General features: G+C 42.4%; 1 protein-coding gene across 3 annotated transcripts in view; it reads right to left on the bottom strand.

Annotated features, from left to right (window-relative positions):
* PLEKHA8 (pleckstrin homology domain containing A8) overlaps nt 1–9418 on the bottom strand; it is a 50719-nt gene extending 41301 nt beyond the window's left edge. For 2 of the 3 annotated variants that reach the window (XM_023531525.1, XM_023531526.1), the window contains exons 1-6: nt 9124–9418; nt 8063–8218; nt 6562–6686; nt 3522–3680; nt 2491–2531; nt 913–1070 (exon numbers count right to left, since the gene is read on the bottom strand). In XM_023531525.1, coding sequence (XP_023387293.1) covers nt 913–1070; nt 2491–2531; nt 3522–3680; nt 6562–6686; nt 8063–8218; nt 9124–9409 — 925 coding nt within the window. In that variant the 5' untranslated portion in view covers nt 9410–9418. The remainder of the gene's footprint in view (nt 1–912; nt 1071–2490; nt 2532–3521; nt 3681–6561; nt 6687–8062; nt 8219–9123) is intronic. The other variant, XM_023531524.1, reaches the window with a different exon arrangement.
* Nucleotides 9419–24236: the final 14818 nt, after the last annotated feature.

The following is a 24236-nucleotide window of genomic DNA, read 5'->3' as shown; positions in this document are numbered from 1 at the left end:
GTGAATAATAAGAATTAACTGTAATATCATAAAGAACAGCTCTGTCCACAGAGATTTGTCCTTAAATCTGACTATTCCCCATGGACAAATTCCTAGATGCTATATTTTGGGGTCAAATAACAGTACTGTTTCTACACAAATTCTCCTGTCTTTGTTATTTACTCAAGGGACAAGGTTTCAGTGATGTGTGGATTGTGTGCCTTATATTAATAGCTATGAAAACGCACTTTTTCCCCAACTCACCTGGAAAAAACAGGGTCTCTTATTTCAAAGGAGATGAGGAGAAAAGTTTTTTAAATTTTATTTTCAAAATATTTATTAAACACTTATAACACAATTAAAGGCTTTAATACAGTTGTCTTGGGCTGCTCCGAAGTTGCTTTTAGTGGTTGGAGACAATGTAATTGGGAATTTCAAAGGGCAGCATTACCTGAACTGTGAGACTTTGGCCCAAATGAACACAGAGAAGGCCAGGTGAAAACCTGATGGTGGCTGGTGCATTCTAACATCCATAGGCCTCAACAGAAACCAGAAGGATGGGAAACTGACCTGCTATAACTTTACACACTTTTAAGTCTGACATTGTGGCCTAAGTTCAAAGGACTCTGAGATTCCGAGTAGAAGGCCAGCAACTATACTCACAGTCTGAACAGCCAGTGCGACGGCTACTGCTCACTGCGGCCCATGAGCATCGCAGGCAAGACGGTGAGCGGGAAAATCCCCCTGCACTCTGCCTTTTCAACTGCGGTCAGACGGGATGGCAGAATGTTGTCAAGTGACCTGTTGTCAAGCTAAGGCATCTGCCTCAGGCGCTGTCTTGAGGTCAATCCCTCACGAGTGTCACAACAGGGATAATGACTCAAACCCTCATATTGCTCCATGGTTTGCTTTGGGCTTTACTGTTGTTTTTACCTGTTATATTATCATCTGTATTTTCTTCACTTGATATGCTGCAATCTATCTCTGCAGATTTCATATATAAGGAGCTCTTGTTTTTCATTACGATTTCTTCGTCATCATTTATGTCCATATTTAAAGATCCGTTTTCACAATTGTTTAATTCCATTTGTCTAGAAATTAAAGGAAAAAAAAAGCCAGAAGGTCCAATTATTTGGTCATATACAGACTGCCCAGGTAGATCCTATTCTGAGAGATGGGGGAAGGGTTCACAACTACCAACTTCTTTTAACATCAGTTACAAAACAGAACTCCTAAATCAAGCTAGCTCTCTTACCCTCCTGCCTCCAAGGCAGGTAGGTCTCTGCCGTGATGCAGCAGGCCTGTCTCCAGGCTCCCTGAGCTGACTCAGACTTCCTGCTCCCCACAAGCAACAGGAAATCGTCACTGACAGCTCTTTGGGTTTCAATCAGCTTTCTACAGGTACCACATTTAACGCTTTTCCCACTCTCCTCACGTTCTCCCTGGGAGGTTTTTTCTTTCCTGGCTCTAGAAATCACTGGCCACATCCAAGTGTTTGCCTAGCAGTTAACTGTCCGGAAGCCACATGCTGTGGTCAGGGGAGCACACTCCCTGCTGCTAAGTATGTGCGACAGACCAACCCAGGAGGACAGGCTTCCTGAGGAAACGGTGCTCTTCAGAGTAACAGAAAAAGCAATTTAATATATAAGCAACAGACGATCCTGTCATGGAACAATCATGACATCTTACTGTAAGTGACCAGGACCAGGCAAATCAGCACAAATATATTTTCTTCTCATAAAAAAGAGAAAAGGCCCAAGCTACAGGATGACTCCAGGAAAAGCATTTGTTTTCTGAAGAAATACCATATTTTAACTTAGCAATGAACAATATAGTATAATGAGGAAATATCTCAAAATAAAAAATGTATAATGATGTTTTTAGAAGAAATATTTAGGGCAGGAGAAAACTGTTAATAACCAAATTGGAAACACTCCTTGTACTAAAGAAGCAAATAACAGCATCTAGAAATGAAATGTTAAATAATAACTTTAGAGGACAAATGTATAGATGGACTGTCAAAATACGAGAATGCTTATATCAAATAATTAAATAAAAACCCCAAATAATAATACTACTATATAAATGTTTCCTTTTTAAATCAAAGGCATCTTCAGAGGAAAAAATAGACGTTGATGTTAGACTTTCAAATTAAGTTCTTTTTTCAATCTGTAAAGCTACCTAAGATTTTTATTTTTATACAAAACAAAATAGCACTGTCTTTTCTGGGTAAGAGTACACTTACTAGTGACTGACGTGATGGGTGAGAGCCAGCCTAGGAAACATGCACACGTCTCCCCAGCAGTCACTGAGGGATGGAAGGCCTGCACTGGCTGAGGCTGAGGAGGACCAGATACTGTTTCTTTCTGGTGTCATCTCAGATCATTAGGAAAACCACCAGATAGTCAAAACATTCTCATTTAAAAAAAAAAAAGATAACAAAAAAAACAAGGAATAATAATACTCCTTTTTATTTTTAGAAAGAAGAAAAAACGAAAAAAGTTACTGTACCTTTCCAATGAATTATGAATCGGGACAATAGGATGTTTCATCTTTAAAAGAAGCAAAGAAATAGAGGTTTACATGTTAAACGTTCAACAGAGCATTTTTATAGTTTTATCACACATGAAAGTGGTAAATATGACCATAATATACACCATCCCAGTGTCCAGAAGGGGATCATTGATCCCAACTCATTCTTCATAATGAGGCTACCCAAACTTCTAAGGTAAAGGAAGATGGCCTTTTGAAGGACCTAATTATTACAGCCAAAGCCTTGTTGGTTGGCTTTCTTATAATTTCGATTGTGCTCATTAAACATTAATAAATACCAAACTATGATGCAGCACTGTATCAAACGCTGGAAGAATAAAGGTGAACAGTATGGGGCTCTTGCCCTTAAGGTAATCTCACTACAGAGTAAGGTTAATATAAGGGTAGGCAGGGAAGAGGACTTGGCCCAACTTAGGGATTCAAGAAGAGAGAGTAAATCTTGAAGGATGAGTAACAGCTAACCAGGGAAAGAGGTGAGAAGGCTTCTTGGCACTAGGAAATAGCAAACACATGTGAGGGGAGCTACAAGCAGGTAACATGTCCAAGCCAGGTAATGACGGAGAAAGAGGCTGGGGATGTGAGAAGGGGTTAAGAAGTTCCAGCTCAGGGGCAATGAGGGAGCTGCTAGAAGGCTTTTTAGGTAAAGTGGTCCAGTTTACACTGCATGACTAGAAATACCATCAAGCTCCCTGGAAGGGTCAGGCTGATGGCAACGAGTGAGAAGGCCTCTGCAAATCTCAGCAGGACTCACTGGACAAGGAAGCTGGAGAGGAGAGGTTGGCTACATTACAGGCATGTTTAGGTGGTAAAATAGCCCAAAATAACTGACTGGATATGGAGGACTGAGGACAGATATAAAAGTGGACATAAAGGAAAGTCCGCTAAAAAAAGTCCTTAGCAGTCGCCAAAGGGTGATGGAGAACAACGCTCGGTATGTCACCTGAACTTTTCATTACCCCTGCTGCAGCCAAGCTGAGCTGGGCTCTCACCTTGCTGGATTTGAGCATGGCCAGCTGGGGGGATCCTGGGGGAGTGCGATAGAGCAGCTCGGAGGTGAAGGCTGCATTTGCAATCTGCATGCATTCTTCCAAAGTCTTCAGAAAAGTATTGCAGGTGGATTTCAGCAAAGTCCCCACATCAACTCCCTCCTACGAAACAACCAGATGGGAGACTCCTTTACCTTGCCAAGAAAGAAAAAGCCCAATTGTGGGATGTCCTTAGAGGCTGTTATCCACAATGTAATAATAATAATGTACCCACCTATGTTGCTGAACAAATATATACATCAGTTCTAAAAGAAAAAGACTGAGTCCAATTTGTCTATTAACCATACACGAGCCTCACCCTCGCTCTGACCCTTCACACTCACCCACTGTTCCAGCTGAAGGCCTGGGCATGGAGCCCTCATGGAGTTTCCAGTCCATAAGGGTGGCGGACATGAACAGGGAATCACAGAGACTGACGATCAGTGGGATCAATGGGAAATGACTCCCACTGCCTGAGTAAACATAAAGCTCTGTGACAGAAGCACTAGAAAGCAATATCACACGATTTGCTTTCACACGGGGTTTTTGGAACTGGAATTCTTTTGAACATCTAATTATTATTTTCCCCTCCAAATTTTTTTACTTGTTCAGGGTGTTCTTCCTCTAGATGCCGACATTCCTATGTTGTTCTGGAAACTGAAGCCACGCCCTGACTGGAGCACAGTGACACTCGGTAGTGTTATTGTAATCAGATTGGGCCCAAATGGAGTCGCTCATCCTAAATGTGTCAGCAAACCAAAAATGTAACTAAGTTTCCATGCTGGGCTTTCCCAGAAAAGTAAGGCCTCAACCCACCAATCAGAAAGTATCTGCCGTTAAGCAGAGCACGACTGTAAGAGGATACAGGATTCTTTACGTCGTAGCACATATACTAGTTACAGGATCAAGAACAGCCAAATGAAGAGGTACACAGGGCAAGGCACGCAGGAATGGGGTCAAGGCTTCCACGGTACCCACAGAACCATCTCAAAACGGCCCTGCCCTGTTTCTAAGATACTGAACTGCCTTTCAGAGACAACGAACCCAAACTGCAAGTCATGCAGCCGAGACACGTGCAGAGAGAGAGCTCTGACCTCGAGCCGCACCTGGACCCAAAGTTTTGCACCCTCATGGAACCAGAGGACAAGGACGTGACCAGAAGTGGACACTGGGACGCTGTCCGAAGTGAAGGGTCTCTTGTGCAGGAAGACGCAGAGCTGAAGCCACTCACTGCATCGTGCCACACCCGGCCGCGTCATGAAGCTGTCCAATCACACCTGCCTGCCAAGGCTCCTGCTTCTCACTGCCAACCTTTGCCTTTGAAACCCTTGTTCAGAAACCAGGGCGGGGCTTGGGTTTTAAGCTACAGCCTCCCATTCTCTTTGCCTGGCGTCTTACAAATAAACAGCTGAATGTCTCCACTGCAAACCTTCCTGCTGGGCATTTGGCTTTGGACCCTCGTTTGGGTCTACCTCCCGGAGTCTCCACATGTTCCCCAACTCGGGAGCTCCCCAAACCCTGTCCTTTGAATAATGGAAGCTCCATTATACAGGCAGGATTGATTAAATTGGTAGCCACTGGTGACTAAATTCAATCTTCAGCCCCTCTTCCCTCCCAGAAGGTCAGGGTGGGGGCTGGGACAAAGTTTCAACCCTCTAATTGCATGGTTGGGTGCACCACCAATCAGCCCCCAACCTTAGATACTTTCCAAAAGTTGCCACATTAACATAACAAAAGACACATTTATCGCACTCATCACAGGAGATTCTAAAGGTATTAGGAGCTCTGTGTCAGGAACTGGTTGAAAATCAAATATATGTTGCTTTTTAAAATTACAATATCACAACAGCAGGTTCATGATCAAGTTCCCAAGGCACTTACTACAAGCACTTCCTTGAACTGAAAACTGCTGTGGGACATTCTCCCATCCCTCTAGACCAGAGCTGCTCCACCTCTACTTGGGGCTGGCTGTTTCCGAGACCAGGGGACAGGAGTGGCACTTCTGCCCACTGAGGGACGTGAAGCAGCATCCTGGCCAAACAGCACTCCCTCAGTCATGACAACCAAAATGTCTCCAGACACCGCCAGGTGTCTCCAGAGGGGCAAAACTGCTCTGGGTTGAGAATCGCACTGCTCTACACCATAAGCATCCCAAGAACAGGATGTTTTTGGTGCCCCCCCCCCCCGCCATCCCCCATCCCACAACAGTCTTGCACACGACAGGCAGTTGCTGAATAAGAGAGCCCAGAAGGCAGTGAATGGAAGTGAGTTAATCACCTTTGTTACAAAAACTCAAAGCACATATACTGCAGGCAGCATAGTGTTCTACTACCTCAGAAAAGTAATTTAACACCATTAATTACATCTATGGATTCTTCACGTTGCAGGCATTGTTTTCCAGATTGTAAGTTCTTAGAGAGCAGAGCAGAGACCGTCTCTGGTTAATGTGAGCCACTCAATACATAGCTTAACACCAGATAGATCTTTTAATGTATGTTTTAAGATGAGAGGATGACAACTTTATTAATAAATGTTAAAAATTGTAGTCCTCGCTGCTGATGGAGAGAACAAAAGCCGTGTATCCGGCTTTGAAAGCACTAGTCTATATTTAAGCACAATTAGTGCGGTGAAATAAAATCCTGTTAGTTTCATCGAACGTGACAGACACGCATCACTGACAGATAGGATGTTGGCATCTCCGTAGTAATACCTACAGAAATGGCTCTGCTAGAGGTAAGACTGTGTTCTAAAGAGTGATACAAACTGGAAGAAATATAGTTTAGGGCTTCAGTACTAAATTTAAAGGTTCCGAATGTTAGCAATTAACTAATCTTGAATTCACTCCAGGAAGGAAAACTAGATACTTCCACATGCTGAAATGCTTCACACTTCTTCTTTGTTGAATTTTATTATTTCTTTCCTCCAAAAAAAAAAGTAAAATCCAAGCTAGTCAGGGATGATGAGACAGCAAGCATCCCTGTGGCTAAGAGAAATAATATTTTACCTCAGAACTGGACACACCGGTCACGGTCACTTCTTTTGTTTTACCCACTTGCTGAACAAGAAGGTCACAGTAGAGTCTTAGTTCCGACATTTTGGTTTTCAAGTTTTCAGTGTTTTCAGCAAACTCTAAATGACAAAATGATGATAATATAAGTCATTATCAAAATGAATAAATGATTTATTAGTTAATACACTATACAGATAGTGGACTGTATAACCTATGCCTAAAGTCAGATGTTTATGGTATGGGTTACAGATAGAATATAGATGAAGATATGGGAGCAAGAAAAACAGAAAGGAGATTTCCAGTCTTCTGAAGTAATCTACTTTACTTCTTGAGCCAACGTTTTTGCATGATTAGTACAGGGATAGGGGACAGCATACTTCGGATCGACTCGTGAACGAAGGACAGTCAAAGGTTCAATTTTTGTCCCAGTTTTTTCCCTGTCTGTAAATTGGGTCACAGCTATCTACCTGCTATCACAGTGCTCAAAACTGGGGAGCAGCGTCCTGTAATGTGCAATTACCAATGATGAGATGGCTCGTTAATTCAGAGCACCGGGCCGGCCTGTCTGCGCACCTGTCTGAGCACCTGCTGCTCCCCCATCGGCCCGGGCCGAGAGTTCGGCTGCAGCCACTGCTGCCGGTCTTTATCCAACAAAAGCTGGACGTCACCCCGGATCCGAGTCAAAACTGACAATGTCTAAAATTCACTCCTGATTTATCATTAAAACACCAAGAGAGAGGCCGTTCTGCTGTGTCTACTTGGAAAGCACATCTGCCACATCTGTCACGAGAAAGATTCCCTGAAACACTTTTCTCAGAGGCCCCCCTCTCCCTCCAGTCTCTTCGGGTGTACGTGTGGGGCTAGGTGGCTGGGAGGGGGCAACGAGGGCGCAGGCAGTGAGCCCTGGCACTCCTGACCCAGTCCAGGTAGAAAGCTGTGCCATGGTTCACAGGAGACTGAATGAGGTCAAGTTAATGAGCATTAGGCAGCGGCAACCTGACAATTAAGTATCCATCCGATCCCAAGGAAAGGGAGGGGAAGTGGGTGTCACTGCGGAAAGCCCCCGTCCCGGGCGACTGCGGCTCAGCTCCTCCTCGCCAAAGGTAAACTCTGTGCCAGACTCTGGGTACAGACGGCGTCCTCTCACCCCTGGTTCTTGCGGCATCCTTCTACTATCGGTTATTACCTCTTTTTAAAATATGAGGAAACTGAAGATCAGAAAGATTCAACGACATATGCCAAGGTCACAAAGCCAGTAACCTGCAAAACCATGATTTGAACCCAGCTATCTCTGGTCCAAAGTCTGAACTCTTTCCACTGTGATGTGCTAAGAAAGAGAGTTAGAGATCATGGATTAAATTCCACTGTGTTCTGTGTCAATTGCATGGTACAAAAAGCTGGCCAGGTGGTCAGAAGCAAGATAACAAATGAGGGACCCAGAGGTGCCAGTGCGTGATTCCCAAGGTCCTCGGACCACAGGACAACCAACACTTGCCTTTTTCCTTCTGGGTCCTACTGTCTGTCAGACAGGCCTTGGCTGACCCCAGGGCTACAAGCCACCGCTGTCTCTCAGCCACGCTTCTGGCCTTCAGGTAGAAATACTGCTCCCCAGGGATGATGAGGTCCATGCGTGTATTATCTACAGAATGAACTGGAAGAAAAGTAGAGGGAGGTCAGAAAGAGTCCTACCTGGGTAGCCTGCACTGCACCCAAATTCTTGAGCTCAATGAGTTCCAGTAACTGAAGGCTTCTCCCAAGAGAGGATGCCAGCCCTTGCTACCTCTCCTAACTTAGTTATCTCTTCCTGGATGTTTCTGCTGATGAAGAGGAAAAATCCTGCAGCTGGCTCCATGATAGCACCAAGATTTTGGCCAAAAAAAAAAAAAAATTGCCCAACTCTCCTTAAGATATTTTAGCAGAATAGAGAGGGACTCTTTCTTTTGGTGCATGTGTGTGTAAAGTGTGCTGCTTTGAGGTCAAAGAGACTTACATGCCAACAGGTAAGGGTGCACTCTGTTTCCTTGGGTTTACTGGAAAGCAAACCACACTCACCTTACCCAACACCCCACCAACCCCCCAAATTCCCTTCTAATCTGCTTCTGAACCACATCTTCTCAGTATGGCTCATGATTTCCAAAACCAAGAAGCAAAGAGTATTTGGAGGTCTGTCAGGTGTTTGCTTGTTTTGTTTTGAGTATGTGGTGCTGGCCGGAAGGTGTGTGTGTCCTGACTCAAACACAGAAGCGTTTGATGCTGCAGTAAAAAGACTTAAGTTTTGCAATAGCCACTGGCCCCAGGTGGGCAGGTGACTAAGGAATGAACAATAGGTGCATAGTTATATCCATGGCTCTCATTTATTATGACTACTTTCTTAACCAACTTTGTAAGAACTGGCTGCAGTTTTTTTTTATTTGCAAAGCTTCCTTTTGCAATATAACACTATGTATTTTTGTCTGTACTATAGGGGTGGCAGAGAATGGCACACAGAGGCTAGTGCTTCTATAGTTTGGTGGGGGAGACAGAAAAATAAAACCTGCAACTCTCTTGGTTTCTCACCTTGAATCTCACAGACTGCCATTTGGATGCTCCCTTTGCAACCTTTCCAGGCATCTTCAGGGGAATCGTAATAGGACAATATTCCTCCACAGAGCAGGAACCACCGAGGCTGCCAACCTGAAAGCAGAAGCAGGAACAGGGGCTCAGTTACTGCCTGTGCTTGAGGTGCCTCCCAGAACACGGGAACGGGGTCTAACAGTGAACGATGCTGGGCTCCAGCTCCGAGGAGCTTACATTCCTGGGGAAATTCTGGTGGAAAGAAGTAGGTTAGTAAAGACATGTACATTTGATTCCACTTTTGTAAAATCAAAAACACCCACAGAGGTGACTTTCATTCCCTTGTTCCCAATATAGTACTAGTAATCTGAGGTTTCCAACTTTTTTAAAAGATTATTGTTTCCTGACCATCGTTATCACACACTTGCTCTCCTCCCCTCTGGTTATAAAAAATTACCCCAAATTTAGAAATGAGGCAGAAGATTCTAATGCCCTTTCAACGTCAGTCTAAGTGCTAATAAGCCTATCTAGGATCACATGACTCCGAGGAACCAGTAACTCCGACTTACTATTTAATACTGATCCGCTGAAATGGAGTAATCTTAAAACATTTAAGGGTTGAACTTCTTCAGAGAATTTCAGGGAACAAACCATAGTTAGTTGAAGTATATATCTCATCTAGTCCTCTTCCACAACCTATATTCTGGACAAAGCACACTGGCTGCATTCCTGCATCCGGGCTTTGCTCGAGCTCGGTCTTCTTTCTCAATGTTGTGACCACCCCCTTCCCCTACTGCCCCCTGCACAAGCCTGGTCAGTTTCCTCGGTCAGGTCTACTGAAATGCCACTGCCCTTCCGGGATACATTTCTCATGGGACTCTTCTGAGGCTGAGGCAGCCAGAGAGAAGGTGGTAGAGGCTTTGGGCAGAGCCCCAGGGGCTGCTCAGGAACAGACACCTGACGACGGGCCCTTGGGGGTTGATTCACACAAACCAGGTGCATAAGACACCAATCAGCGTCAAGATGGTGTCAGTGTATATTACATATAACAGGAGATGAGTGCACTTCTTGGAGCATCCGCAGCCTAAGATCATGGTACAGGGAAACTACGTATGCAGTCAGGATGCTGAAGTTAAGCTCAGGTACAGGAGTCAGGTGCAGGTGAGATGTTTCACTCACTGATTACCTTCTTGGGGTCTGCTTTTCTAGGATCCAGAATATTTAGGCCTGCCAGGTACCACGTCTCTCACTTCCTTAAACAAAACTGGGTAAATACAAATTCTCAACATCTACCCTCTAGTAACTCATAGCGGTCTCTGAAATATGCTGCCACACAAGCCTTTCTCACCAAAAGTAAGTAATCTCTTCTAAAACTATAGCTTATGTTCTTCCTATTATACTTTATGTTGAGAACCTCCTTCCCAGGGAGACAGCTAGAACCCTAACTGGACATAAGGAGCCCCACGCTGTTATCTCGACACCGGTCAGTTATTAATAAGGCTGGCAAACCTCTTGGGATGAACTTTAAACTTTTAAGTCACAAAGTGATGCTTCCTGACCTAGGCTTCAAATTCTATGAAGACTCAAACTTGAAGGCCACTGCCCTCGGCCCAAACACTACAACCCAGGAAACCACGCTGACCATCAGACTATGTCTTGTTGAGCAGAGAAACAGCACACCTGGAATTAGATGGTAGTGGTGAAATTTTGGCCCTGTGAAAGAGAGCCTAACTATTCACATCGCAGGCCACCTCCTCTCACTGAAACAGAGGAACCAATTCCTGAGAACCTGAGAAATGGAAGAGGCCCCTGAAATCGCCTAGTCAGACCAACCCATTTTATAGATAAGGAAACCAAGCCCAGGTAGATTAAGCGACCTACCTAAGGTCACACAGGAAGTACACAGATTTGGGAAGAAAATGAGGTCTTTCCACACTGCAGCTCCTGGTGTTCACAACTCCCAAGTCTGATTTCTAGAATGATCAAACAGCACCTATCCTGGTATAGAACAGGAACACCTTCTCGCTTACAGCTCAACTCCCATGACTGTTTGATAGGAACGTTCTCCAAATCCCCCTTGACTTTTGAGTAGAAGGAATTCAGGATACCCTCGACCACTGTATTTTATCAAATTTAGCACCCCGTCTGTATTAGTCAGGGTTCTCCAGAGAAACAGAACCAACTGTGTGTGTGTATATGTATGTTTATTGTAAGGAATTGGCTCATGCAATGATGGAGGCTGAGAAATCCCAAGATCTTCAGTCAGCAAGCCGGAGACCGGGAGAGTCGATCTGTAACTCCAGTCCGTCCGAAAGGCAGGCTCTGAGACCCAAGAACCGAGGTTTCCGTCCCAGTCAGAAAGCAGGAGATTGATGTCTCAGCTCAAGCACTCAGGCAGGAGGAGTTAGTTCCCTCTTAGCCTCTTTGTTCTATTTAGGTCTTTGATTAATTGGATGAAACCCCCTCACACTGGGGAAAGCAATCTTCTTTACTGGATCTACCATTCAAATGCTAATCTCACCCAGAAACACCCTGACAGATATATCCAGAATGATGTTTGGCCAAATGTCTGGGCACCCCCTGAGCCAGGTTAAGTTGACACATAAAATTAACCATCAAACTCCAATTTTAAGACATGTCATTGTTTTATGTGTCACAAGAAAGAAAAAAGAACCTGCTTATTAAGCTATGACATGGCACTGATGCTGAGATGCTTCCTGATTTGAGTTGTTGAAATATGAAAAAAAAAGTCTAAAAAAAAAAAAAAAAATGTGATACTAAACTAGGTTTATTTTATAGGTATCTGAAAAATGTTAACAACCTCCCCCCGGCCGCCCCCCTCCTCCCCCCCAAAGCAAGGTTGCAGTAAGTTCTGAAAGTAGCTAGTAAACAATAATAGTAACTGAAACAATAGGTTCCCTGTAACAGGTTCATGTTATTTACCTAGAAGTTACAATTATACCAGGGGAAGTTAAATATATCATGTTTTCTGTAGATTGTAACTACAAAAACTATGACCAAGAATAACCTTTCTTTAAAGCATAAAGTTCCTGGAATTTCCAAAGGCACATGACGAGACCACAGAAATCTCATTCCCATTATGAATCTGAGTCTCATTTAAAGGCAGAGAGTCCAGAGTAGTACTGGGACACACTGTTCTCTCAGGATGAAGCTCACATACAGCTCGAGAATGATGAATTCTATGAGAAAAGTGGCATGAATGATAAAGAGGCCATTAATCAATCCACTTCTTATTTTAAATTAATCTGCAGTTACTTCGGTTGGTATATGATGGTTGATTTTACGTATCAACTTGACTGGGCTAGTGGTTGACCAGACAGCTGGTAAAACATTATTTCTAGGTGTGTCTGTGAGGGTGTCTCTGGGAGAGATTAGCATTTGAATCCGCAGACTGAGTAAACAAGATGGCCCTCGGCAATGCAGGTGAGCAACCTGCAATCTACTGTGGGCATAAGCACAACAAAAAGGCTGAGTAAGGCTGCGTTTGTTCTCTGCTTGAGCTGAGACATCCGTCCATCTTCTCCTGCCCTGGTACACCGGCACTCCTAGTTCTGAAGCCTAAGTTCAGACCAGGCCTTACCCCCTGCCCCGCAACCGCCCATTCTCAAGCCTTTGAACTCAAGAATTGCATCACCAACTTTCTTAGTTCTCCAGCTTGCAGACAGCAGACTGTGGGACTTCCAGTCTCCATAACTGCATGAGCCGATTCCTATAACAAACCTCCTCACACATATCTCATTAGTTCTGTTTCTCGGGAGAACCCCTGCTAATACACTTGGAAATGACAAGGTATTCCGGGTAACATAAGAGTAGACGGAAACCGTGGGTCTGTACCAGTCCCCGCTCCCTTGGATTAACATTAGACTATCTTCCTGTCCAACTCCCACTCCCTCTCTTGCCATCCTCCGCTGGAGATGGAATGCGGTGTCAGCCAAATTCCTGGCTTGGGAGGATTAAATGAGAAACTTCAATAAGCAGGAAGAAGTTTTAGCTCATGTGAACTACCGCTGCTAAGGATGGGGTAGGAGAATAAAAGTATTTAAATGCCAATTTCACATGCTTTGTATTATTCTGGATTACTTCACCATAGGAAATATAATGGACATTTATTTTTGGCACCCTGGCACCTGCCCCCGCCTCCCCCCACATTTCTAGTACTGAAAACCCCTATCTCCGCGCTCCAGCCATGTAGTGTGGGTGTGGCTGACCAGCTCCAGGATGGGAATGTGATTCAGGCTCAAATGGATCTTCACATCCTCTGCCCTCAATGATCCACTCCATGATGGCGAAGTGCCAACCAGAGATGATGCTGGGACTTTTGCTGGGATTGGGAAAAAATGGAAAAGAAATGGAGACTCTCTCTCTTTTTTTTGAGTGTTGGGGGGGGAGGGCGGGGGAGGGTGTCTTAAAGATGTTTGTGTGGAGCTGCTGGGAGTCACTTTGCCTTCAAATGGGACCTAAACATGATTTGCAAATAAAGGGAAGGGGGTGGGAGGACTTCAAGGATGAAGGAAAAGGAAGCAAATCTATGACAGTTTTTGAACACATCAATTAGACCATGTCATTCCCACAGATAAGAAACGCTCTGGACTTTCAGTTAAGTGAGCCAATAAATACCTCATTAAACGCAGAAAAAGCAAGCACTTGACGAAGTCTAACATCCTTTCATAATAAAAACTCTCAATAAACTAGGAATAGAAGGGGACTTCTTCAACCTGACTGAAGGCACAGCAAATATACTTAATGACAAAAGACTGGATGCTTTTCTCCAGGTATCAGGAACAAGATAAGGATGCTTGCTCTCACTTCTTTTCAACATTGTGTTTTACTCAGCAGCCTTGTGAAAAGTAGCTCATCCAGACACATCACTAAAACAAACAACAAACAACAACTGTACTCCATTAAAAAGACACTTAAATTTTTGAAAAATTTTTATTTCTAAATTGGCACACAGTAAAATTTCTTCTTTGGTTAACGGTTCTGAGTTTTGATAAGTGCATAGTCCTCTATGCAGAAAAACTCCACTATCTTCCCCTCAAAATTCCTCTGTGGTACTCCTTTGCAGTTAAGCCCTACTCCCACCCACACATACTTTATTTCTGGCCAATCACTATTGTGTTTTCATTTTAAGATGAAAATATTTTCTAATTTTCTTGGAGACTTCCTCTTTGACCCATGGGTTACTAAGAAGTGTACTGTTTAATTTCCTAACATTTGGGCATTTCTCACATCTTTCTGTCATTGTTTTCTAGTTTACTTTTATCGAAGACACAGAACATTCTTTTAAATTTGGCAGGTTTTCTACTGCAGTCTACAACATGGTCAATCTTACTGAATGTCCCACGTGCATTTGAAAAATGCAGTATTCTGCTGTTGTTGGGATTATTCTAAAATGTCAATTAGGTCAAGTTGGTCGACAGTGTTCAGATCTTTTAAATATTTGGATAATTTACCATCTACTTGTTCTACGGATTCCAGAAAAAATGTTGAAGTTTCCATGTATAACTGTGGATCTATTTCTCCTTTCAGTTCTATCAGTTTTTGCTTCATGTATTTTGACCTTCTGGTTTTAGACATACACACTTTAGGATTCCTGTCTTTTTTTACGAATTGGCCCTTTTATAATTATGCGATGTCTTCTTTACTCCTTGCAATTTTCTCTGTTCGAAAGTCTACTTTGTTTAATACCGATACGACCAATCCGGCTTTCTTCTGGATTTTTTTGCTATATCTCTTGGTATTTTTCCGTTAGTTGTTCTCAGGTTTATGAAATGCAATCTCTAGAAGGGGGAGAAGAGCTGAGGGCTGGGGAGAAACACATATTTAACTTTTTGGCCTGCTTAGAATTAATATTTTACCATTTCAAGTCCTTTTAGCCATAGTTACAATTTGTATTACATCTACGTAAAGTGAAAATCCCCACTGCTGATGTTCTAATTTTTGCTTGTGGCAGTCATACACATTTTGAAGAACTTAAGAGAGACGAAAAGTCTATTACGTTGACCCAGACAGTTATCATTTCTGCGGCTCTTCCTTTAATCCCGAGGTTCTGAATTTACCCTGGTAGCATTTTCCTTCACCTTGAAGAACTGCCTTTAAGCCATGTCTTTACTAGAGTTTTCTTCTGTCTAAGGATGTTATTTAACCTTAACTTTTGAAGAGTATTTCACTGGATATAGAATTCTGTGCCGACGGTTCTTTCTCTCAGCACGTCAGCGATGCTCTGCACCGTCTTCCAGCCTCCATGTTTTCCGATAACGAATCCCAGACAGTGCAGTGTCGTTTCCCTATATGTATCTTCCTATCTCTTGCTGCTTTTGAGATTTTTTTTTTTTCTTTTCCAGTTTTCAGCAGTTTCATTATATGTATGGGTATGTCTTTGAGTTTATACTGCTTGGAATTTGTTGAGCTACGTGATTCCGTAAATTTGTAATTTTCACCTAATTGGAGTTGTTTTTTTCAAGGCCTTTTCCTCCACCAATGTCTTTCTCCTTTCCCCTTTTCCGTTCTCCGATGCCAGAATGTTAGATCTTCTGCTATGGTCCTACAGGTCCCTGTAGCTTTACTCATTTTTCCCTCAGTGTTTTTTTCTCTCTGTCCTTCAGACCGGATAATTTCTATTGACTTATCTTTAAGTTCGCTGGTTCTTTCCTGTGTCATTTGTATTCTTTTGAGCCCATCTATTGAGTTATTTTAATTTCGAACATTGTACATTTTTTGTTCTAAAATGTCCATTTAGTTCTTTTTAATAGTTTACCTTTTTTCTTCCAGGAATCTCTACCTTTTCATCTGTTTCAAGAGTGTTCATCTTTATCATGTTGGTAGTTCAGGTTTAGTCTTCCCTCCCCAGTCTGCCCGTTATTCACTTTTCAGAGTGCTCGGACAGTTGTTTTTAGTATTTTGTTCAGCGTTTTCAGTTATACTCGGTGTGAGTGAGGCTACAGTGGGCTCACTCCACCCTGGCTCCACGACGACACCCTAAACTAGAACAAGCAGCAGGGTGTCCACTGAGTGAACTGTCAGTGAGGACACACCACTCTGCCTAGAACCCGTCACGCTTTCTTCAGAATGTTTGCCAATCAGGTGTTAAGGGAAAACAGTTTGTAACCTTACTGTTTAATAGAAAAAGAAAAAAGAAAACATTAATACATTGTGAATTTTTAAAACTCCATAATGAAATGCCGCTGTGGAGAAAAGCAAAAAACATAGGAAGGGGCTATTTACATCCTTCTGTAGAAAACTAAGCCAAAAGTAAAAAAAAAATAAATAAAATAAGGGAAAGGTGCTTTTTCATCAACTGTAAGAGAAAAAACAGTGACCATAACTAGGCTGGTACAGAACGGAAGAAGCATAAGGAGTGACTAAGTCCCTAACTTCTTTCGGCTTCAGATTCTTTTCTACAGAATTACAGCATGAGCCTAATAGTGTCTAGTAGTTTCAGCTTTCAAAACCTGCAAATCTCTATCCTAATATAAAATAACAGGAAAGTCAATTCTTTCATGGAACCAATTTCAAGAGAAAGTAACTAATGTCAAGAAAATAAAGTGAGATTAAATCTCGTGATAGGATCGACAATCTCTCTTAAGAGATAAGTCACGACTTAATTTATTCACCATGAAGTATGGTTGCTGTGTTCATAATCAATATATACTATACGATGGTTGTAATATATTACGTTATGGACGTTAGATAGTATGTTACTATTTTCAAAAACCTACCATTTTTTATTTGAAACAAAGCATGGTTATTGACCCCTGGCCGCCACGGCCTCGGTGTTTTACACTGTCCAGCCCTGGTGCTGGACATATGCCACCTCGCCAGAGCCCTCCCCATAACTCAGCTCTCTCAGGGGAGCTCCGATGGGAGGGACAGTGGATAACAAAGCCTTGGGTTTTTCTGCCAGGTCAGCCAGTAAGAATTTTGCTACAGCTGTAGAGCAGGGGAGAAGAAGAGACACCCCTAATAGTAACAGATAATAACCAAGCATTAGCTAAATTATAGGCTTGTAATTTACCATTAATTAATTCGCAAAGCATTTTTTGAGCACTTATAATTTGCTGGGCTTGGTGATGTACAGAAAAGAAGATCCCAGCCCTCAAACAGGGACAATCCACTGGGGAGTCAGGCACACACATGGTGAGGAGGCTATAATTACAACATATTATATTGAATTCTCTTTAGAACCTACTGTTAGAGCCTGTTGTAAATCACCTCTCCTGCGTGCTCTGGGCTTCCAAACTGGGTATTTATTTGTTACGTTCATTTGTTCTGGGCAATGCCTCTTCTATGTCCCGCCATCACCTAACCCAAGAGAATAGAACCAGGAAACTTTGGTTCAAGTTCAGACTCATAAGCACCAGATGTGTCAACTTGAGCACATCACTTAATTCCGCTGGCCATACCAATTCTAAACGATCAAGTTTGGCTTGGTTTAGTAACCAAATCCCAGCCCAACACCACTCAGTACTTCCTCTTGCTCCCAGACAAGAACTCCCTTTTTTGAGTCCTGCTGGTTTTTTTCACTGAGGGTCACTTCTGCTCCCTCCCCTTCCCCCTTTTGTGAGGCCAATTCCACCCACCCTTTGGTCCCCCCTCCTCCATGAAGATTTACCTGACCACTCTGAAAAAGGATTCTCTACATTTTTCTTGACAAAGGTATGCCTGTTTGCTTTGACCAGTTTTAGACCTTCCTCACATAATTACTTTCTTCTGTACTAATTTCCGGCTGTTTGCCCTGGCCTCAGAAGTTGAAGTGCTGGTCTCCATCCAAACAGTATGTATTGGCCAACAGAGGCAGAAAAGCAACAGGATGCCTGTGATGCCAAACTGGATAACCAAAGACTAACATTCCAGCCTGCCAGGGGTGCCCCAAATTTGCCTTTAAAATTCCAGTAAAGACACTGGACAGTGATAGGTGACACCTAACAGAACCTCAAGACCAGACATATGCAATGCAATCTCTAAGCCTTATCAAGACACAGCCTCAGAACAACTACATAAAAGCTTAAAGGTCAAAATCATGATTTTAGCTGGAAGAGCATTTTCATAGTTAAGTAGAATTTCCATTAGACTATGATCTCCTTGAGAACAAGGATTGCGTCTTACTCAAAACAGTATCCCCAACACCCACACAGGGTCTGGTAAGAAGCTGATACTCAGTGTTTCTTGAATGAATGAATGAATGAATGAATAAATGGTGGGGAGCTATTAGTGTTAAAAGTAGATTGTTGAAACCATTCCTCTGGTATTTAATAATCAAGGCAGCACCATCCTTGTTTTGCAGTGTCTAGGAACGATTCTATCTGAAGGACATGGGGTTGATTCTTAAGCAAATAATATTTTGCTTCATCTGATGTGACAGGAATACTCAGAAAGGTCAGCTCTCTCTCTGCTTAACTCTATAGGTTTTATCCATTTCTTCATCTCTCCTGGTCCTGTTACGTCCTCCACAAGCCAACGTGAAATGGATCCAGAGAAAGAAATGCCCAAGCATCATGGTATTTTTTGGACTTACCCTCCCTGTTGTCTCATTCATCTGTCTTGTATTCAGTGACAGCTCCATTGCCTATTTTTCTGCCTTTCTCAAATCTATTCCTAATGGAATTTAACTGGCTTTTGCTCAATTCTAAACAAGATGAAAGTAATGGTAACAGGAAGTGGTAAGAATTCAACACTGACAGTTCAGTCCGAGAACAATGGTTCCCAGGCTTCTTCAGTCCACAGACCATTTCAACGACGTAAGACTCCATGGCCCACTCCCAGCATCTCTGACCACATCACACAACAAAACTGACGGGAAGATGGGTGCAGCTTTTGACAGAGTGGCAATGAGGCTATGGTCTAATGCCTCTTATGTTCCTTAACAAAAATTAATTAATTTTTGCCGGAAACAAAAATACAGACCAGTGATATGCAGAATTACATGATCTGTAATCATCATTCATCCAAAGAGGACTGTCACAGGACTGCAGAGTCAATGCTGAAATTCTAATGGTTTATTTGAATCTTTTCCTTTATACTTGACATCTATCCAATTTCCAAAGGTAGGATTTAAGAAATTCAAAATATATATACTCTCAGAAGCCACAAGGAGTCACAATTTGCATAAAGGCAATATAAACTGAATTTTTTTGGCATCGTTAATCAAAACAGCTATTCAATTAACCTACCCCTAAGTGCACTATGTACCAGGCAGGTTCATGTATATGTTATACACTTTATCTTTATAACAACTCTTGTATGGCTATTATTCTTGCTGTCATCTTAAAACTGAGGCTCAGGGTTATTAAGTAACTTGCTCAGGTTTCAGCACTAGTAAGTAGCAGAACTGAGGTCTGAACTCAGGGTTTTCTGACTTCAACCTTTTGCACGTAGGTATTCAAATATCCCGGCTCGTGGCACTATCACTAACACCAGGCATAAGTAAAGAGGTGGACACTGGACATCTAAGTGCAAAGAATAAGTTGTACCCTTACTTCACATCGTACATAAAAATTAATTCAAAATGTATCAAAGACCTAAATGTAAGAGCTAAAACTATAAAAACTTTTGGAAAAACCACAGGAGTAAATCCTCATGACCTTGGATTAGGCAGTAGTCTCAAGATATGACACTAAAAGCACAAGCTAATAAAACAAAAAAACTGATAAATTAGACAACAAAATTAAAAACTTTTGTGATGCAAATGAGAGCATCAAGAAAGTGAAAGACAACCTACAGAATAAGAAAAAATATCTGCAAATCGTATATTTGATAAGGAACTCATATTCGGAATAAAGAACTCTTACAATTCTACAGTGAAAAAATAAACTCAATTAACCAATGAATAAAGGCTGTGAATAGATACTTCTCCAAAAAAGATCTACAGATGGCTAATAAGTACATAAAAAGATGATCAATATCCTCAGTCATTAGGGAAAAGGAAATCAAAACCACAATGAGATACCACTTGAAGTCACCAGGATGGGTATAATTAAAAAGACAGACAATAACAAGTGTTGGCGAGGATGTGGAGAAACAGGAATCGACTTTCATTACTAGTAATAAAGAAAAATGGTGCAGCCACTTTAGAAAACAGTCTGGCAGTTCTCCAAACTGCTAAACAAATAGTTACCATACAACCCAGCAATTCCACTCCTAGGTTTATATTCAAGAGAAATGAAAACACATCCACACAAAAATCTAACACAAGTGTTCACAGCACCATTATTCAACTATCCCTAAACTGATGAATGGGAAAACAAAATGTGGACTATCCATACAATGGAATATTATTTGTTAATAAAAAGGAATGGAGTAGTGATACATGCTAGAACAATAATGAATCCAAAAAACATTATGCTGGGTAAAAGAAGCCGATCACATCAGCCCACATAATATATGACTCCTTCTATACGAAATGTCTAGAAAAGGCAAACTGATGCACACAGAAGATTAATGGTTTCCAAGGGCAAGAGGGGTTGAGGTGGCAATGATTGCTGACAGGTACTGGGTTCTTTTGAGGATAAAGCAAATGTTTTAAAATTGTTATGGTGATGGCTGCACTCTGTAAATATACTAAAAACCACTGAGTAGTACACTTTAGATGGGTGAAATTTATGATAGCTGAATTCTCTCAAAGAAGATGTTAAACAAATGAACAAGGCTGACCAGTGGCCATGCGACCATGAGAATCCTGCTTTTGATCAATCGCATTTCAGATACTCTCTTGACACTGTCTCCACAGCACAAACATACAAGAGTCACCTCCTTCCACCTGGGAACTGGAGGGTAAGCAAAATTAGCACACCTCCTCAGACAACCATCTTGTTAGCGTGATTTAAACTTTTGTCATTTTTGAAATGCAGTGCTGCAATGTGCTTATGGCCTGACCTGCCCGAGGGGCCCGAGAAGCCTGCAGCTCTCCTCCTGCCTGCTGAGTGGGCAGGAAAGGGACCTAAAACTGCAAAGCAGACCGCTCACAGTAAGGCTGAGCAACTTTCCTTGCGACAAAACAAGTGCACAACACTGGGCAAAGTCGTCCTCACGTCTGAACTCCACCCCACTTTCCACCCCCAAATAGTCTGCTATTCTAGGTCAACATACTTTAAATACAGGTGCATTATGAATCAGCTAGAGTTATATAATGATCAAGCAGGAAGGACCTTTAAAAGTATTATGTAATGGAGCACTGACTGCGGAGCCACTTACTATCTGTGTGACCTTGGGCCAGCACCTTTCTGTGTCTCAACGTCGTCATCTGAAAGATGGTAATAATAAAGGCAACTGCTTCCTAAAATTGCTGTGAAGATTAAATGAGTTGATCCATGTAAAATGTTTAGAATAGTTCCTGGAACATTATAAGTGTTAAGTTTTTTACTATCCTTATAAATATGAACTTGTAAATCTTATCTTTTTATAGAGGAAGACACTTAAAGCTCAGAACGGTAAAGTGACTGCAGATGGTAGTAATAAAGCTGGTATCAGACTTTAGGTATCTGACTCAACTCGTGTTCTACGACAGAGCCTCAGCGTATAACTGTGCATATGTAACATCCCTCGATTAACTTTTAGGGCTTGAAAGATGCAAATAATAAACATACAGTGCCCAGCACTATGTCTCACACAATATAAGTGTGAAATATTTAATCCATTCCCTTTTCACTGAAGGTTTAATCTTCTAATATCTGAAGAGAGGGTTTGACAGTAAATCTCAGAATGTCCAATGTTCTGCTGCTCAAAAGGCAGGATGGCTCAGGATGTAAAAGGAAATATACATAAGCTCCCCCCGTCCCCATTTTCCTCTGAAGGAGCACCTGAGTATGCCTAGCATATTAGGGAAAAGATACTTTTCTCTTTCTGCATTTTAGTGGTACACTCACACTGGCGATTTAGATGCTATCCTTGGGGCTTGATGTTTACAACTTTTAGTAATTGATATCTATTAGTTTAATTCAAGAGGCAAGAGCTGCTCACAAAATAACTACATTATTTAGCAAAATACAATAAATGCGGCCAAGGTAAGCTTTGAAACACTTTTACCATTTCTCTCTCTCTGAGTTTGTCATTAACGTTCACACTAGGCTCTATGGGGAGACTAACTCGCATAGGGGATGGAAGAAACAAGAATGCATTTGTTTGTCCTGGGTTATTACTGTTCCTTTCCAAAGTAAATTTATCTTCTAATGAAAGAGAACATGCTGAACTATAATTCTAAGTATAGGCAGGAAAAGTACCCAGTGGTGTGACGGGCCTCTGTGAACACTGTGCCCACAGGGTCAAGGGAACAAGTGGTGTGGTGTGCGGATGGCTGCCTCTGGCAATGACCCCTCTTCTTCAGGGCTTCCACCCTGGCATTGCTTGCAGAATTCACTTCTCTTAGTTGAAGAAGAAAGCAGACTCTTTTCCAACAGAACAGATGCTACAGGCGTTACATGATAAAGATTCCAAAAGATCCTTCTAGAGGAATTTTGCTTTATTGAAAGATAACACAAAAACAGCTGGGGCGTGGGGGGCGAAGCAGCATTCCAAGGCCAGACAGTAGGTACTTTCCTAAGAGACTAAATTTTTTATACAGAACAAAGAAATTTTTTATACAGAACAAAGAAGAGACCAAAAAAAAAAAAAAAAGACGGGGAGATGGAAAAAGAAAGAGCATTGAGAATGAAAGAAAAAAAGTTACAAGCACATGTGATGGAAAAGGGTGAAAAACCAGAAACCAAATTTTACTCGAGGGCCTAAGATCCATACATCTCGGAGCTTGGAGATACCTCAAAAGGAAAATTACCTGATCAAGCATCCTCTCTTTAGCTTGGAGTGTCAACCAGCCTCTGACATTCCCGGAGCCCAGACACGAGTTATCTGTATCTAACGTAATTGCCTGACATCAATGGAGGTCACTGCAGCAAAGGCCAGGTCTGCTAAAACAACTCTCCCTCATTCAGTCTCTACTAATGATTACAAGAAAAATAAACATAACTCGCTTCTAACCGAACTACGCACAAGGAAGAGATTCTGGGTACACCCAACAGGTGCATTCATGGCTGTTCCTTGTAACCTCACCAAATCACTATGCCACCTGAGCCTCCCAGACACATCTGTCCCTAAAACACCCCAGGGCATCACCACACTAAAACCTTTAAAAAACTATCCTTTTAGGAAACATAGAAAGATTTATTTCCCTCACTCTAGGAAACAGGGGAAATATTTCTGGTCTTGAATACATTGCCGTTAGAATTAAAAGTGCCTAGCTATTTCCCATAATAAAAAGTTTAATTCCAAAAAAGTGCCTACTAGTTTCCAGCATACAGAAGGCTTTTACTAAATACTGGTTGCACAAATAGGGGAAAAAAAAAAAAAAAAAAAAGCTTGTTCTGAATCATATTCCCAGCTGAAGAATAGTCATGACCTTCTCAAGAAAAGAAAGAAGTACTTCCACAAATTGGACAGGGGGCTGGGTACTATTTTAAGCCACTCTGCTCGGCAGGGCAAGAAAACAGTCCCTAATATTTGCATCGATTTAATGGAAATTTCTGAGTATGTACAACAAAAAGAGATGCTCAGTAAAAAAACCAAAAACCTTGTGCAAACCTTGGAGCTCTGAAACTGTTGAGATGGAACTCTGTCTGAAACCTTTGTCTGCACGCAGCTGACTGACGGTGACAAAAGGAAAAGTGTTTGCACTGGGGACTTTGTTTGGAAAAGGACTTTTCACTTTTGGAATTCCAGGTTACTGCGGACATTCCTTTGAACCCGTCCAACCCAACTGCTGGCCAGGCGAGACCAGATCCTTCGTCAGAATTCGAGAGGCTCCCAGAGGACCCTACAGTGGAAGCCAGCGCCTCCCTCCCGCTGACACGGAGGTCAGCGTGTCTTTCAAGTCTCCCCAAATCTCGGGATTTCGTAGCTTTCCTTGAAGTGAAAGAGGCTGCGACTGCTCTCACCCAGCCCCAACAGGGGACTGTGTCCGTACAGCATGGGGGACACAGTCATGTGAGAACGGCTTTGGGGAGATAATCCTGGTCCGCACATCTCTCTACGGTCCCCGGCGGGGCCGTGACTCCGACCCCCAGGAGGCGCGTCCCGACGCCGCCCGCCCGGCGCTCAGACAAAGGACC

This window comes from Pteropus vampyrus, unplaced genomic scaffold (assembly GCF_000151845.1).
Source record: "Pteropus vampyrus isolate Shadow unplaced genomic scaffold, Pvam_2.0 Scaffold69, whole genome shotgun sequence".
Classification (NCBI taxonomy): Eukaryota; Metazoa; Chordata; class Mammalia; order Chiroptera; family Pteropodidae; genus Pteropus; species Pteropus vampyrus.
The sequence above is the reverse complement of the archived record's forward strand: the minus strand, read 5'-3'. Positions and strand labels throughout refer to the sequence as shown.